The 14,071-nt window shown below is 36.9% G+C and overlaps 1 protein-coding gene across 1 annotated transcript in view; it reads right to left on the bottom strand.

The window, feature by feature from the left end:
- GRM7 (glutamate metabotropic receptor 7) overlaps nt 1-14,071 on the bottom strand; it is a 735,854-nt gene that overhangs the window by 588,660 nt on the left and 133,123 nt on the right. Inside the window, exon 2 of the mRNA XM_042930029.1 lies at nt 4,311-4,527. Within this exon, the coding sequence (XP_042785963.1) occupies nt 4,311-4,527 (217 nt within the window). The remainder of the gene's footprint in view (nt 1-4,310; nt 4,528-14,071) is intronic.

Here is a 14,071-nt window from a genome sequence, read left to right as displayed (position 1 = left end):
AAAAAATCTCATCATCTGAGAAAATCATGTTACGGTCCTCTCTGAAATTTCAACAAGGAGCCGCATCTATGTATATTTCAATTTCCCACAACTACATGAGAGGAGAATTACTGAGATTTTCCTTGACAGCATAGAGAAGATATATGCCTAGGTTTCCATGTTCCAAACAAATTACTTGGCCTCCTGTTGAAGGATGGCTTCTTTCTTCAAACATCATTGTCTTCACTTGTGCTATCAGAGTATGGTAAAGGAGAGCTCACCCATGTTCTTGAATATGGGCATGGTAGATACACCTCAAGCGGTAGTTCTACAAGTAGCCTCTGCTTCAGGACTTAAATCTAAAGTAAATTTTGGAACTAAAGTATTCTGAAAGGGTGAAACTCTTAAAGACATTTATAAAAGAGAAGAAGCATAATCTTCAAAGTCAAATGGTTATGGTTATGAATGGTTATGAAGTAACCCCTTCAAGCCTGCTAGCGGTACATAGAAACATCCCTCACTCTCATCGCTCTCTCTTTCTCTGTCACACACACACACACACACACACACACACACACACACACATTACATACATAGGACAATTTGAACAGTTAACTTCTTTTTCTTAATGATTCTCAAGCATTTTTTAAAGTTTATTTATTTATTTTGAGACAGAGACAGCATGAGTGGAGGAGGAGCAGAGAGAGAGGGAGAGGGAGAGAGGGAGAGAGAGGGAGAGAGAGAATCCCAAGCAGACTCTAGGCTGTCAGCTTGGAGTCCAATGCAGGGCTCAAAGTCACGAAATCAAAAGATTGTGACCTGAGCCAAAACCAAGAGTTGGACACTTAACTGACTGAGCCACGCAGGCGCCCCTTCTTCTTATGCTTCTTATATAATGAAAGCATATTATCAAAAATAGCAACTCACTATTATATATATATATGTAATTTATATCATATTATATAATTATATATATAACATATATATATAACCTTGTAGCTATAACTAAAGGCAAAAGTCATCTATCACTTGCATTATTTTCAAATTTTTATAACTCAAATAACTCTACTAATTTATAGAGAACTGGTGTGATGCATTAATAATAATCTGGTATTGTTGGGTGTTACGTGATTCCCTATATATGATGTTATTTACTTTACTAACCTGATGAATCAGGTACTAACTGCATTCTCTACATGAGGAATCAGAGACATGAAAAGTTAAATCATGTATCAAAAGTTTTACAGCATGAAAGTAATAGCATCTGTTAACTCAAACCTACATGTTCCTGACACCACAGGGCTTGCTTATCTCTGTGCCATGCCACCCCTCCTACACATGCACATGGACCTGTATCTTTAAGGACCAGGTTCCACAGTCATCAGACAAGAGAAAAAGTAGACATTTAAAATTACCCTTGGGTGCCTGGGTGGCTCAATAAGTTAAGCTTCCGACTCTTGATTTTGGCTCAAAGCACAATCTCACGATTCGTGAGACTGAGATTCTCTCCCTCCCTCTCTCTTTGCCCCTCCCCTGCTCACTCATGCGTTCTCTCTCTCTCTCTCAAACTAAATAAACTTAAAAATATTAAAATTACCCTTAAAAATTCCCTAAGCATGTATACTTTCAAGAAGTTCCAATAAAGGAAATTTTTCTGCTCCTTTTTATGGTTCTGAATTAGAATATATTGGTGTTTCTTTGAATATCAGAGGAGGCAGTTGGATTACTGTAGAGATAGTGGCATATGAATATGTATCTCTATCTACTGAAGTCACATTTGGGGTAGCAAGATGCTCATATTACGAGGCCACATAAGTGAACACAGCTGAAGAAGCAATGGAATCATGTTTCCCCACTCAAGTTTTCTCTAAGCAATGTATACATTGGTGAGTAAAGGTACTACATGCCACTTAAATTGCAATTCTTCCCCCTTCTCTGTTTTTTTTTTTTTTTCTTTAGGGGTGGGGCAGGGGTGTCTGTTAAGCACATGAGTGAATTCACTTAAATTAATTGCACAAATGCAACGGTTTCGATTAAGTTTACTGTAAGTACATAATATTATAATACTTATAGGAAGAAAATTAATCTGCAAGAAATTACCTAAACCCTCAGTGTTTTCTTGCAATTCTGCAGCTGGCTTTTTAGTTACTCTCATCCCCAATTCAAAGGCTCTCCAATTGAAGGATCTCATCTGAAATGGCTGCTGAGGATACAATCTTTATTTCTGAGCTGGGTTATTTCAATGTATGTTTAGCTAAAGTTATGAGCTGGGAGTTGATACCATATTACCATAAAGGCTTTTCCTTTTTGCAGTGTCATTATACAGCAGACTCTGATATTATATCTTAAGTTTTCACCAAGTGACACTAGGAATAAACAGCCATATGAAATTCACCACTGACCTGTCTAGAAAATATAGCTCTTTATAAAAGATCCAGAGCAAACATTTGTCTTGTTCCTGTCCCTTACCGGACAATCAACATGATTTTGACCTTATGAACACTGTAAATTTTGTAACAAAATGAGTAGTGCTCTTTGCTTTGTCCAGCATAAAAGATCAGCATTAAATTTGAGACCCACTTGCAGCAATAACATAGAATAAGATGGTATCTGAACTTTATCTCTGAGTTTCATCTTACTATTTTACCCATATTTTCTCTTTAACTTGTCTTGTCTATTGGCTTTTACACTCATATTTTAGTTATTGCTCTAAATTGGCTTCTAGCATTTGGGTCAAAGCAGAAGTCAAAGAAACAAAGAAAGAAATAAAAACACAATTATCAAAAGTGATTAGGTATTTCTTTGGAAATGCATGAAGTCGATTATTAATGACTCCTACAAATCATGGCATGCATGATACAAGAACATAGGATTTCTTTCCTAATCAGAAAATTTCTAACTGAATTATATTAAGTACGTTTCCCTTGGAAACACAGCAGCTGGGACAGCAGTAGTGAATGAGACGGACATGATCCCCTAGTAGAGTCTAGGGGGCAAAATAGAAAACATCACCACCAACAAATTATACTACCATGTAACAAGTGCTTTGGGAAAAGACACTAGAAATACAAGGTCAAGCAAATAGAACCAAGGCAATTTGGGGAAAGTTTATATTAACCTAGAAATGGCATTTAGGATGAGACCTATGAACGATCAAAAGTTATCTAGTCAAAGGTACTAAGAGTAAGAATATTTCAGTCAGAAGGAAAAGTAATGCTTCCAGTGAATTATTCAAATTAGAGCTAATGATAATGTACTGACTTAAAATCATGGGATTTACACAAGCCCTGGCCTCCTTCCAGTAGCCATGTGCAGATACATGCCAATGCTTTACATTTCTGGGTATATCTGTAGTCTGAGTCAAATATTCAAAACCATGTCTTCAAGATTTATGACATCTTTCCTTATGAAAAGGACCTCTGTTTCTATCACCTTGTTTGTTTGTTTGCTTTTATGATTAGTTAACTACTCCAGTCAATAACAATTTAGATTAGATGAAATACTCACAACCAAATGGAGGACCTAACATTAGCATTAAGAACTTTACAGGAACATCAAAGCATATATTTTTTAAATATATGTTTACTACATCCAATATTTCCATTAGGGGAAGTCTAAATATTTATTGCCAGAATTTCTAAGTGCAAGAATTTTATCTCATTTTTCAAAATCTGCCCAATGAAAACCAGCTGGCCAAACAGCTGAACCCTTTACTTCCATTTTGAGCTAAATAAACATAAAAGAATCTACTACAAGCACTACTTAATTGAACCATTTTTCTCAAAATAATCTAAAGTTCCAAAGATTATTTGTCTAAATACAGGCTATAGCCTAGATAATTTATTTAACTTTATTTTGGACAAGTAATTCAGAGCTATCACTGTCATTTCTCTTCAAAGCAAAGGGCCACCATGACCAGGGTCTCATAATTCTAAATAATTCTATGCATTTTGGAGAGGGGCAGAGAGGAAGGGTATGTGTGGAGAGACACATTTAGCAATACTGTCTTAGTCTCCTGTATGCAGACTGCAATCCACACTGTTATTCATTACACAGAAATAAGATACCAAATTTAGTGCACAGCATCTTTTCTCCACTTCTGCTACTAATACTTTCAAGTACTTCAGTTTCACACTTTTGAAAATATTCTCTTCAAAAATGGCAAAGTGTTATAAATGAAGTCTTTACAAATTCACTTAACAGGCAGTAGGGAATGTGAGAGTAGGGCTATGGTGATTATGCACAGTGTGTGTTTAGTAAAGATTGAGAAGAACACTACAAGCCACAGGTATGTGAAGAGGGTCATCTTGACCATTGCAATCTCTTCCTACCTGCCTCTTTGGAAATCTGCGTGAAGGATTCCACACCCTTCTCTCCGTAACTTCCTTCAGATGCAAGGGTAGACACATAATTCCAGCCTAGGGCCTTTACAATGTCCACCATAGCCTGAGCTTGGAAGGAGTCAGGTGGGACCACACGAGAGAAGAAGTCGTAGCGCCTGTCATCACTTAACTCAGGTGCCGTTGATGCGTAACTGATCTGGGGGATCTGGAAAGAAAAGAAAGCACCACATGAGAGAGCACACCATCCGGATGTGAGAGATTTATTTATATTTATGACCACTGACTCACAATACAGGGCTTGCTCAATGTCCAAAGACATTGCACCTGGTAACTATAAACCACCTAAATGCAACCAATCACCTTCTGACAGCACAAAAGGCGGTACTTTTGTGCTTTGGCCTTTTGTTTCCTCCTCTGTAGAAGAGGGAATGAGGATGGCATGGAAATCACATGAGTCATGGTAGTTAGGAAAACAAACTTTGTAAACATTCTCACAAACATTCAGAATCATGCTTTGCTTCTTATAAACTATTAGAAACCATCATCACCACCACAACAGAAACACAATCGCCTAACTGGAGTTTGCATAGGATCGGTGTAGTTGACAAAGCCCATGAATATTGGTGGATGTCATCAGACGTCTAACGTTGAGTACCAATCACCTGTGAGGAAATGTCTAAGCAAGCTGCATGCATTATTTCATGGACTCTTCAAAAAATGTTATAAAGTAGCTAAATAACACCCTTAGAACCAGGCTGGAGGCTCTCTGCCACAAGGCCTTCACATCAGTGGTCCCTGCACTTTGGAGGGCCTTCTTTAAAGTTCTCTAAGCTCCTCTTTGGGTGATGGTAGAGGGTTGGCATTCCTGCCTGCATGGAGCCTGCATGGGGGTCTGATTCCCATTTTTCCCACTTAAAGAAAAGGCCCTCTACCTTACACAGGATTAACCAGATGCCCCAAGGAGCTCTAGAACTTATACTTATAAGGATCATCCTAGGGCCCCATAGCAGGGACCCAGTTCCAGGAGGGTAGCCTAACATGCAGATTGCTCCCCATACCTGGTATAGTACTTTTTCTTAGGATTAAATGAGATAAGGCTACTTAAGTAGGCCTGACACTCTGATTTTAGTTCAGTCAAATTACATATAAAGAGGCCCTATAAAAAAATGTTTGCTTGGGATACCAAATACCCAAGGGGAAGCCCTGAAATAACAATCTGTTAGGACCCTGTCTTAGGTCCTAACCTCAGGACCTCTCACTAATGACCATTACAAGCTCTGTCCCCTCATTCTTCTAACACTAGCATGCAATAGGCTAACACTAGCATGCATTAGTCCACCTATAAAAATGAGCAACTTCACAAAATTCTGCCTGCATTCTCTCCCAGGACTCACCCTTGCTTTATCATAAGTATTTCTCAAGTATCTAAAGGCCAGTTTTGATCTTTGCTCAAGCCAAGCCCAATAGTCAACTCTGCTCCAAAGATGCCAAAGCTACACTCAAGGTGATTGTTTGAGCCCTCAAGAAATTCTACTCAATATTAATCTATTCCTAAACCAAATACTGTTGTTTAAAGCTGGTTACCACCTCTGAAAGCTCATTCCTCTACCAATTTTCCTAGGTCTGCATTACTGTTAAGTCATATGGCCTTGGCAGTAGATGACCCACCATGCAGTCCACCCTTGATGTACTTTTTCTCCATGACCATTGGGGGCACTGTCACTGATCCAAAGCCTCAAATGAGGGTGAGAAAGCCTCAGTCTCCAGATGAGGAGCAACATCCTGAGATAGGGGTAGTGAGGTACAGTGGAAATAAAATGGGCTTTAGTATTGACAAGATCTAGAATCAAAGCCTGATGTTTCTCTTCATGAGTGTTTACCTTGGTGAAGTTAGTTTACTTCTTAATGAGCTATCATTAATAAAAGTTTGTTTTGAGGGATAAGAATAATGATTATACATTGCTTAGCATGATGACTGGGACAGACTGGTTGATTAATACATGCGGGCAATGATAATCCAAACAGAGAACGGTGCGTTTCCTAAGTTAACACATTCCCCTCATTTGACTTCCCAAGTTCTCTGTGACACATTATCACATTCCCCTCATTGTCCTAAGGGAAGGACATAGTTTTATACATTCCTATCATTATCACTTTAGAAATGATCTCCACTATTTACCCAACTCTTTCTTACTGCCAGCTATGTTCTAAAAGTTTATATGCATGAACTTATCCAACCATCAGTAAATATTCTATATTATTATTACCTCATTTTACATAAGAGGAAATTGAAACTTGGAAGTAGAATAATATGACCTTGTGTTAAGTCACAAAGTTGTAAGACAGAGCAGCACCCACACCTGGGAGTGCCTCTGTGTGAACTTGTTTACTCTTAACTACCATACTTTGCTGAATCGCTGGTAAAACATTTTAATAAGAAGAGTAAGACAAAGAAGGGAAGTAGATTACTAGAGTTCAGGCCAATTTCTGTCCACAGAACTGACTACAGAGCCACTGAAAGTTTTTTAGTGATCATTCTTAGACTGTTATTCAAACATTTTATGTAAACGTCTTGTTGAAGCTTATACAAATATCTCAGTAGAATGAGCTCCCTATGTTTCATTTATAGTCCCAAGCTTACAAATTTTAGGTAGGAAAACATCAACTGAATAAGAACTCTAGGCAGAAAAAAAGGAAATAGATTAAGGAATGGACAAAGAGAGGGAGAGAGGTGGGGGGTGGGAGAGAGAGACTTTCTCATATAAGAAATAAAAAGGAAAGAAGCCAAGCATGTCAATTCATTTCCATCAGTTTCAACTTGTGAAAATGTAAAAGCTTCGTGCTGTTGCACAGATGTCTTTACTGCCAAAATCCCTTTCTACCTTTGAAACAGCGCTAATGAAGATACATCCAGTCCTCTACTTGAATTTGCATTTATGTAGCTGCTGTAAAATATCAGAATTATGGAGCACTCCTGATGCTAGTGTATTTTCTAAACTGTGCCCAAATTCAGTAATGAAAATCCTGGTGAAATAGATTGCTTCCCTCACTACCTGCACCCATTGAAAGTGGTCACTATATGTGGTCTAGTTCTTCATTATAAATAAGATGCTCCCAGGTTAAGACTCATATAGTCCTTTAGGATCATGCAAACATCTTATATACAGTGTACTTATATCTACATTATGCATATGCTAGAATAAGGAATGAAAGAACAAATGGGTTTCATTTCTGTGATAAAAATATAGCTGCATAAGGACATGCCTCCTCAAAGTAAGAGATGAAGGACTGCAAGAATTTATGTAACCTATGAAATATGATCTATGCATTTATTTAAGTATTATGTTGTATATTTATTTATTTTCAAAAGAATGTTTAAGCACACAAAGTAATTATTTTGAAGTATGTGTTATAACTGGTACCTACAACTGGCCAAATTTTATTAGTCGTCTTTAGTTATTGACCTTCACACTCTCCTTGATACCTTAGCGCTACTTTTTCTTTCTGTTACTGAAACCCTCCCCTCTTGCCAATCTCCTACGGAAATGCAGAATTGATCTCTTGTTGAAGAAAATTTAGTGTAGTGACACTTTGGCTATAGAAAGTAGGTATTTCATCTCTTGTTGAAACTTCCTTTCTCTGATTAAAAAGAACATTGGGGGGAGTCACCTGGGTGGCTCTGTTGGTTAAGCATCTGACTCTTGATTTCAGCTCGGGTCATGATCTCATAGTTTCTGAGTTCAAGCCCCACATCTGGCTCCAAGTGAGAGAACAGAGCCCGCTGGGGATTCTCTCCCTCTCTCTCTCTCTCTGCCCCTTCCCTGTTTGCATGCGTGCTCTCTCTTTCAGAATAAACTTTAAAAAAGCCTCTAAAAAAAAACTAAAGCACTTTTCATCTGAATCAGATGACTAAATTTTCATCTTATTTTATTATTCTCTGCTCTTCATAAAAACCTATCATACAAACATGGTTTTCACTAATGATGAGTCCAAAATAGGAATGAAAACATCTACAATCCATTGTAGTTGTTTAGAATGAGTTTGTGCTTTTTCTAAGAAAACAAAAAGAAGAAATAACTTTAATACCTTCATCCCTGTTAACAATTTGCCTCTCATTTTTGTGTGTGCATTTGGATACGGATATACATATTACTAACTATGAAAATGTGGATCTTAATCTCTTCTCCCCTCCCCCTGACCCTTTCATTTGTCTTTCTCTCTCTTTTTCATTGTAGAATATTCTGCTCATCTAAACCTAACATTTATTGTTAAATTTTAGAACACTTACTAAGTTTTTGCTATTAGAAGAAAAAAGAATCTTCAAAGCTAATTCAATTCTCTGTAGATATCCATGAATATTTTGTTAGAATATTGTTCAAGCCCCTACCTCCACCAATGTGACAGAAATATTTAGGGAAATACATTTAAATATTTCCCTATATTGAAATTACTTGGAATCATTATAGATGGTAGAGCAGCAGTCTATACTTATGGCAAAGACTATCCCTTGTCACATCTTAATTTTTTTAAGTTTATTTAGTGTGTGTGTGTGTGTGTGTGTGTGTGTGTGTGTGTGTGTGTGTGTGAGAGACAGAGACAGAGAGAGACAGAGACAGGGAGACAGAGACAGAGAGAGAGAGAACCAAGTAAGCTCCACGCTGTCAAAACAGAGCCCAATGCAGGGCTTGATCTCATAAAGCATGAGATCTTGACCAGAGCTGAAATCAAGAGTTGGACATTTAACCAACTGAGCCATCTGGGTACCCCACAGCTTAAATCCTTAAATATCCTTGGATCACCAGGGTGTATTCTCTACTTATTCCATTTTTCTATCTTCCAAGTCTTAGGACAGTGTTTTACTATTTTAGTTCTTATAAGCTTAGAGTGTTTAAGGCTATATTAGTTGGAATGTATCCTCTCTTCATAACTGTTCTTTTATAAATGACCATGGGCAATCACACTGTTTAGTTTTCCAGCTGAAATTTTATCATATTTTTTCAAGTTTATAATAAAGTTCCATTAAGATTTTGATGAGAATTGCATTATATTTATAAATTAATGTGGGAAGAATTGATATATTTATAATATTTTATTTTCCCTTATGGGAAAATAACTATTTTCATCCATTTTGTTGTTCATTCTTTTCTATTAGTAAAACTTTATGACTGTCTCCATGTAGGCCTTGCACACTGTTAACTTTATTTCTAGATAATTAATATTAACTTTATTTCTAGATAATTGCTATTTTTATTGCATTATGAATGATATAACATTTTCATTTTGTTTTCTATTTATTGCTGGTATATAGGAATCTATTAATTTTGTATATTTACTTTGTGACTTACACCCTTGTTAAAATTCTTATTAGTTTTAATAGCTTTTGGTTTATTTTCTTGGGATTTTCAGGTAAGGAACTCATATTATAAAAATTCATTTAGTTTTATTTTTTAATTACATCAGCTAGAATATCCAGGAAAACAGAAATGATAGAGGTGAAAATAGATTTCCTTGTTCACATTTATCCACAGTGAGTGTTTAAAGTCAACTAGAATTTATTCTTATTTCTTATCTTGAAAAATGTATAGTCAAAGGAAGAATTAAGATTATCAGTTAAAATCTTATTTTGACAACATACAGTCTTCAGCTAGAACTCATAGTACTTACTATACATGTCTCCAAATAGTTGAAAAAAATATACCTCTCTACCAAGTCTTTTTTTTTTTTTTTAATAAAATCAAGGGGTACCTGGGTGGCTCAGTCAGTTGAGCATCTGACTTTGACTCAGGTCATGATCTCACAGTTCATAAGTTCGAGCCCTATATCAGGCTCTGGGCTGACAGCTCAGAGCCTGGAGCCTGCCTCAAATTCTGTGTCTCCCTCCCTTTATGCCCCTCCCCCACTTGCATTCTGTGTGTGTGTGTGTGTGTGTGTGTGTCTCTCCCTCAAAAATAAATGTTAAAAAATTTATAAAAGAGAAAATCTCGTTGCTACAATTATTTCTCCCAAGGTATGAATCAAAGTGACAATAATCACAAGATGGAAATTTGTTTCAAGTAATCAAGTTTTTGAATAGTTCTCACACCAGAAAGTAGTCATTTCAAAGTTATGTAGAAGCCAATCTGGACCCTTTTTAAACATTGAAAAGCAAACAAATAAAAACAGCAATAAACCCATCATTCTTCAATTATCAGATGTGACATTTCCCAAACCTATATCTTACTCTTAAAACAGAAAAAGGAAACAACACCAACCAAACAAAAATCCCAATTTACTCAGTTCTTAATTTAACTTTTAAAATATGTATGAACATTTAAGATCCTAAGAATTCCTATAAATCTAAGAGAATTAAGGCCAGGGGAAAACTCATTTCAAGAATTTTGGGGGTGCTTGGGAGGCTCAGTCAGTTGAGCATCTGAATCTTAATTTTGACTCAGGGCATGGTCCCAGGGTCGGGAGACTGAGCCCTGCACTGGGCTCTGCATTGAGCATGGAACCTGCTTAAGATTCTCTCTCTGTCTCCCTGTGACACTCCTCCCCACGCACTTGCTCTCTCTTAAAAAAAAAAAAAGACATTTAAATATAACTTACATTCTCTGCACTTCTAAAAACATTCAAGTTTTTAATACTTGTACCCCACAATACAAGTGATTGTGGTAATGGATTTGTTCCGTGGACAGAAAAAATAATCAAGTTAATTTACATCCAGTTCTTGGAACACAGCAATCACTAGGAGATGCACAGGGCTCTCTCCTAATCTTCAATATTCACTCTAGAAAGCAGGAGTTCATAGCAAGGTCAATGAGGAGTTCTGAAATGCTGTGGTTTCCTTTGGAAACAAGTGTCACAACTTTCTGGGTACACTGTTAGTTACCTGTGTAATTATCTGTTTATCCTGCTCACCTTTCCTGGAGAGTACTTACCCTCACAAAGAGCAAAGACTGTTCATTTTATCACCACTGGACAGCACTGTGAATGAGTAAGCCAGCCAACGAATGAATAGAATAATGCTAAGAGAACAGAATCCCTCATCGTCCTGGATGGGTGGCAAGAGAGACTCACAGTTTATGGGAGTTATCCCTGCCCTTGTCGGACCTGTAACTGACTGGCAGCTTTAAGCATGGAAGCAAACATCTTCTTTCACCCTTTTTATTTATCCTTGGCCCATGAGTCCTTAGGAGTACCTTTCTCATCATTGGAATGTAGGTAAAGGTAAAGGGATCTAGGGAGTCATTTCAACTGTTCATTCTGTTTTTTCTCTTAGGCCTGAGACTGGACAATTCAAGACACCTCCAGGAAGCAGCCAGAGTTCAGTCTAACTCTGCAAAACATACTTAAATTTATCATTTTAAACAGGGTCATTCTCCCCTGCTGTCTCCTTAGCTTTTCTCCCTTATACAACCAGGCTTGGATGTCAGACGCAAGAAGCAATTAGTGTTTGGCATCCCAGGTCCTTGGTTCCAGTTAAATGCTTTTACTTTATGTTAACATTGCCATTATCAAATCAAAACAGGAGGAAAAAGAAGGAATATATTAAACAAAGCTAGAGAAAATCATTCCATGTCATTTCTAATAGAAAATCAAATGAGTGTGTGATGCACTTCTGCTTTCCAAGTGTTGACAAGATTGAACTCTACTAAATTTAATTTTATCCCATAATTACTACAAAGTCAAACACTTCTAGGCAAAGGGATCTCTTGGACTTGGAAACAGCACTCCTCTAAGCATCATCATAGTGTCAACGTCTGTCAAAATAACTGAAGACCAAAGTCCAGATTTGGAAGTGATTACATTAATATTTTTAAAATAGAAATGGTCACCGCTACTCCAACACAAACCCGATTCTCTTCAAAATACATTCCTCAACATTTATAAAATGAAGGAACCACTTCACTTTTTTAGAAAAAAGGAAGGACCTGAAATTGATTTGGTGCATTTTGAGCTTCCTCTTCTTTATATTCTAAGGACAGTGCTGTGACAAGGTCAGTCACCTGGGAACTTCTTAGTTTTGTAAAAGTGAATAAGGTTTACAGTTCCATGTTCCTGGGAAATATGCATAGCTAGGGAAGGCAATACAAAATGCACTAATGCTTATTCTAGAGGGCAGTTTCCACAAAAATTGTAAAAGGCAATTTTTGAAAGTATCATGTGCAATTAAGATAATGCTTCAGTGTACCTGTTGAGATATTAATGAACTCCCAGTGGGGCATTATTAAGTTCACAGTTAGCAGCAATTTCACTCTTAGTTCTTATTAAGCTTTATTGATATGGATCCCCCAAAAGGGAAAATGAATGAATAACCCTTTCATGTTCATTCTTTGAAGCATCATTCTCTTCACTTCATACTTACTTCTTCTCTCAATAATATCTCAGTACATATTAGGATGGTTGGACTTTAATATGGATTTTTGGTAGTATTTGTTTCTTTCAAAGCACTTAGTAATGATTAATAACTCCCAATCTATCTACAATCTGGAGTTTCACTCAACTTTAAATTGCTCATGACAGAGATTATCATTAAGTATTGCAATTTTTTTCTTTCATCTTTCATTTCTTTAACTTCATAACACCTTCACCATTTTGTGTATGGTAAAAACCATCTTCTTGAGAGCTAAGAGTTCTACGTGTGGACTGCCAATCAAATTTGTATAATACATGTGTAAAAAGGTTTATGTGTTATTGATTTTATTGCTATTGCTTTATTAAATCTCTCTATATACTGGACTTTTAGATGTGTGCTACTTTACATATATAACCTCATGGATTTCTGCAACAACGTGTAACAGGTAAAAATGTTACTGTCATGAATATTCACTGTTTTTGCCTTCCTCATCTCCAAGTTTCTAGAGTTGATGTAAAGATAACTGTAATTCAGAGTCCAGATGTTGGCACATGTGGCCAAAGAGAACACAGGATTTCTGTAGCCACAAAGGTGACTCAAGGAAAAGGACATGACCTCACCAGCCCAATGTGAATAAATGAGATGCAGTATCAATGCAAAATGGGGCAACCTAGTATCTTACACATCCCATAGGTAGCAAATGTTAGGAATGGTTAGGAAATGTCCTTAGAACTTCTCTACGTCACTTACAGCTTGTTGATCCACATTTCTCATGAACCATAAAAAGTCAAGAGAAAGCTGGGACTTTTCAGATGATTAATAGCAGCCAAAACAGTGATAACACAAGTTACTGCTAGACAAGTTAGACAAGCCCTCCAGGGTTATATCTCTATCCATAAAATGGGGTTAATCATATAAGCCCAACCTACATCACAGGGTAAAGGTGAAATACCTACAAAACAATATTTTTACATGTCATACTGGCATACAATGCTGTTTTGTCTGGTTCTATTTGCTTAAATAAGCATCCTACTTAAAAGTGTGTCTAGGGATATATGTGTATGTAGCATATAGCTCCCTGAGGACTTCTGTTGATTGGAGAAGTATCTCCACCCATATCTCCATAGCATTCAGTGACAAAGTACAATGGAAACCTCCCTGCTACTCCGACATGGCACCACAGAAATCATCGGCATACACTTTATTAGAGAAATAGAAGAAAACAGGGAGGGGGGTGATTTTTATAACCTTTCATGGTCCTTCCTGATCCTACACATCCATGAGTTATCTCTTGCAAGTATTCCTACAACCATATATGAATAAAAAAATAAAAAGTAATCACAGTAAGTGTTTAACATTTTTCATATTTATTAGATTTGATCCTAGATCTCTTTTGAGGCCATAAGGGCCA

The sequence above is a fragment of the Panthera leo genome, chromosome A2, assembly GCF_018350215.1.
Source record: "Panthera leo isolate Ple1 chromosome A2, P.leo_Ple1_pat1.1, whole genome shotgun sequence".
In the NCBI taxonomy this organism is placed as follows: Eukaryota; Metazoa; Chordata; class Mammalia; order Carnivora; family Felidae; genus Panthera; species Panthera leo.
Note: the sequence above shows the minus strand (reverse complement) of the source record. Positions and strands in the feature narration are given on the sequence as shown.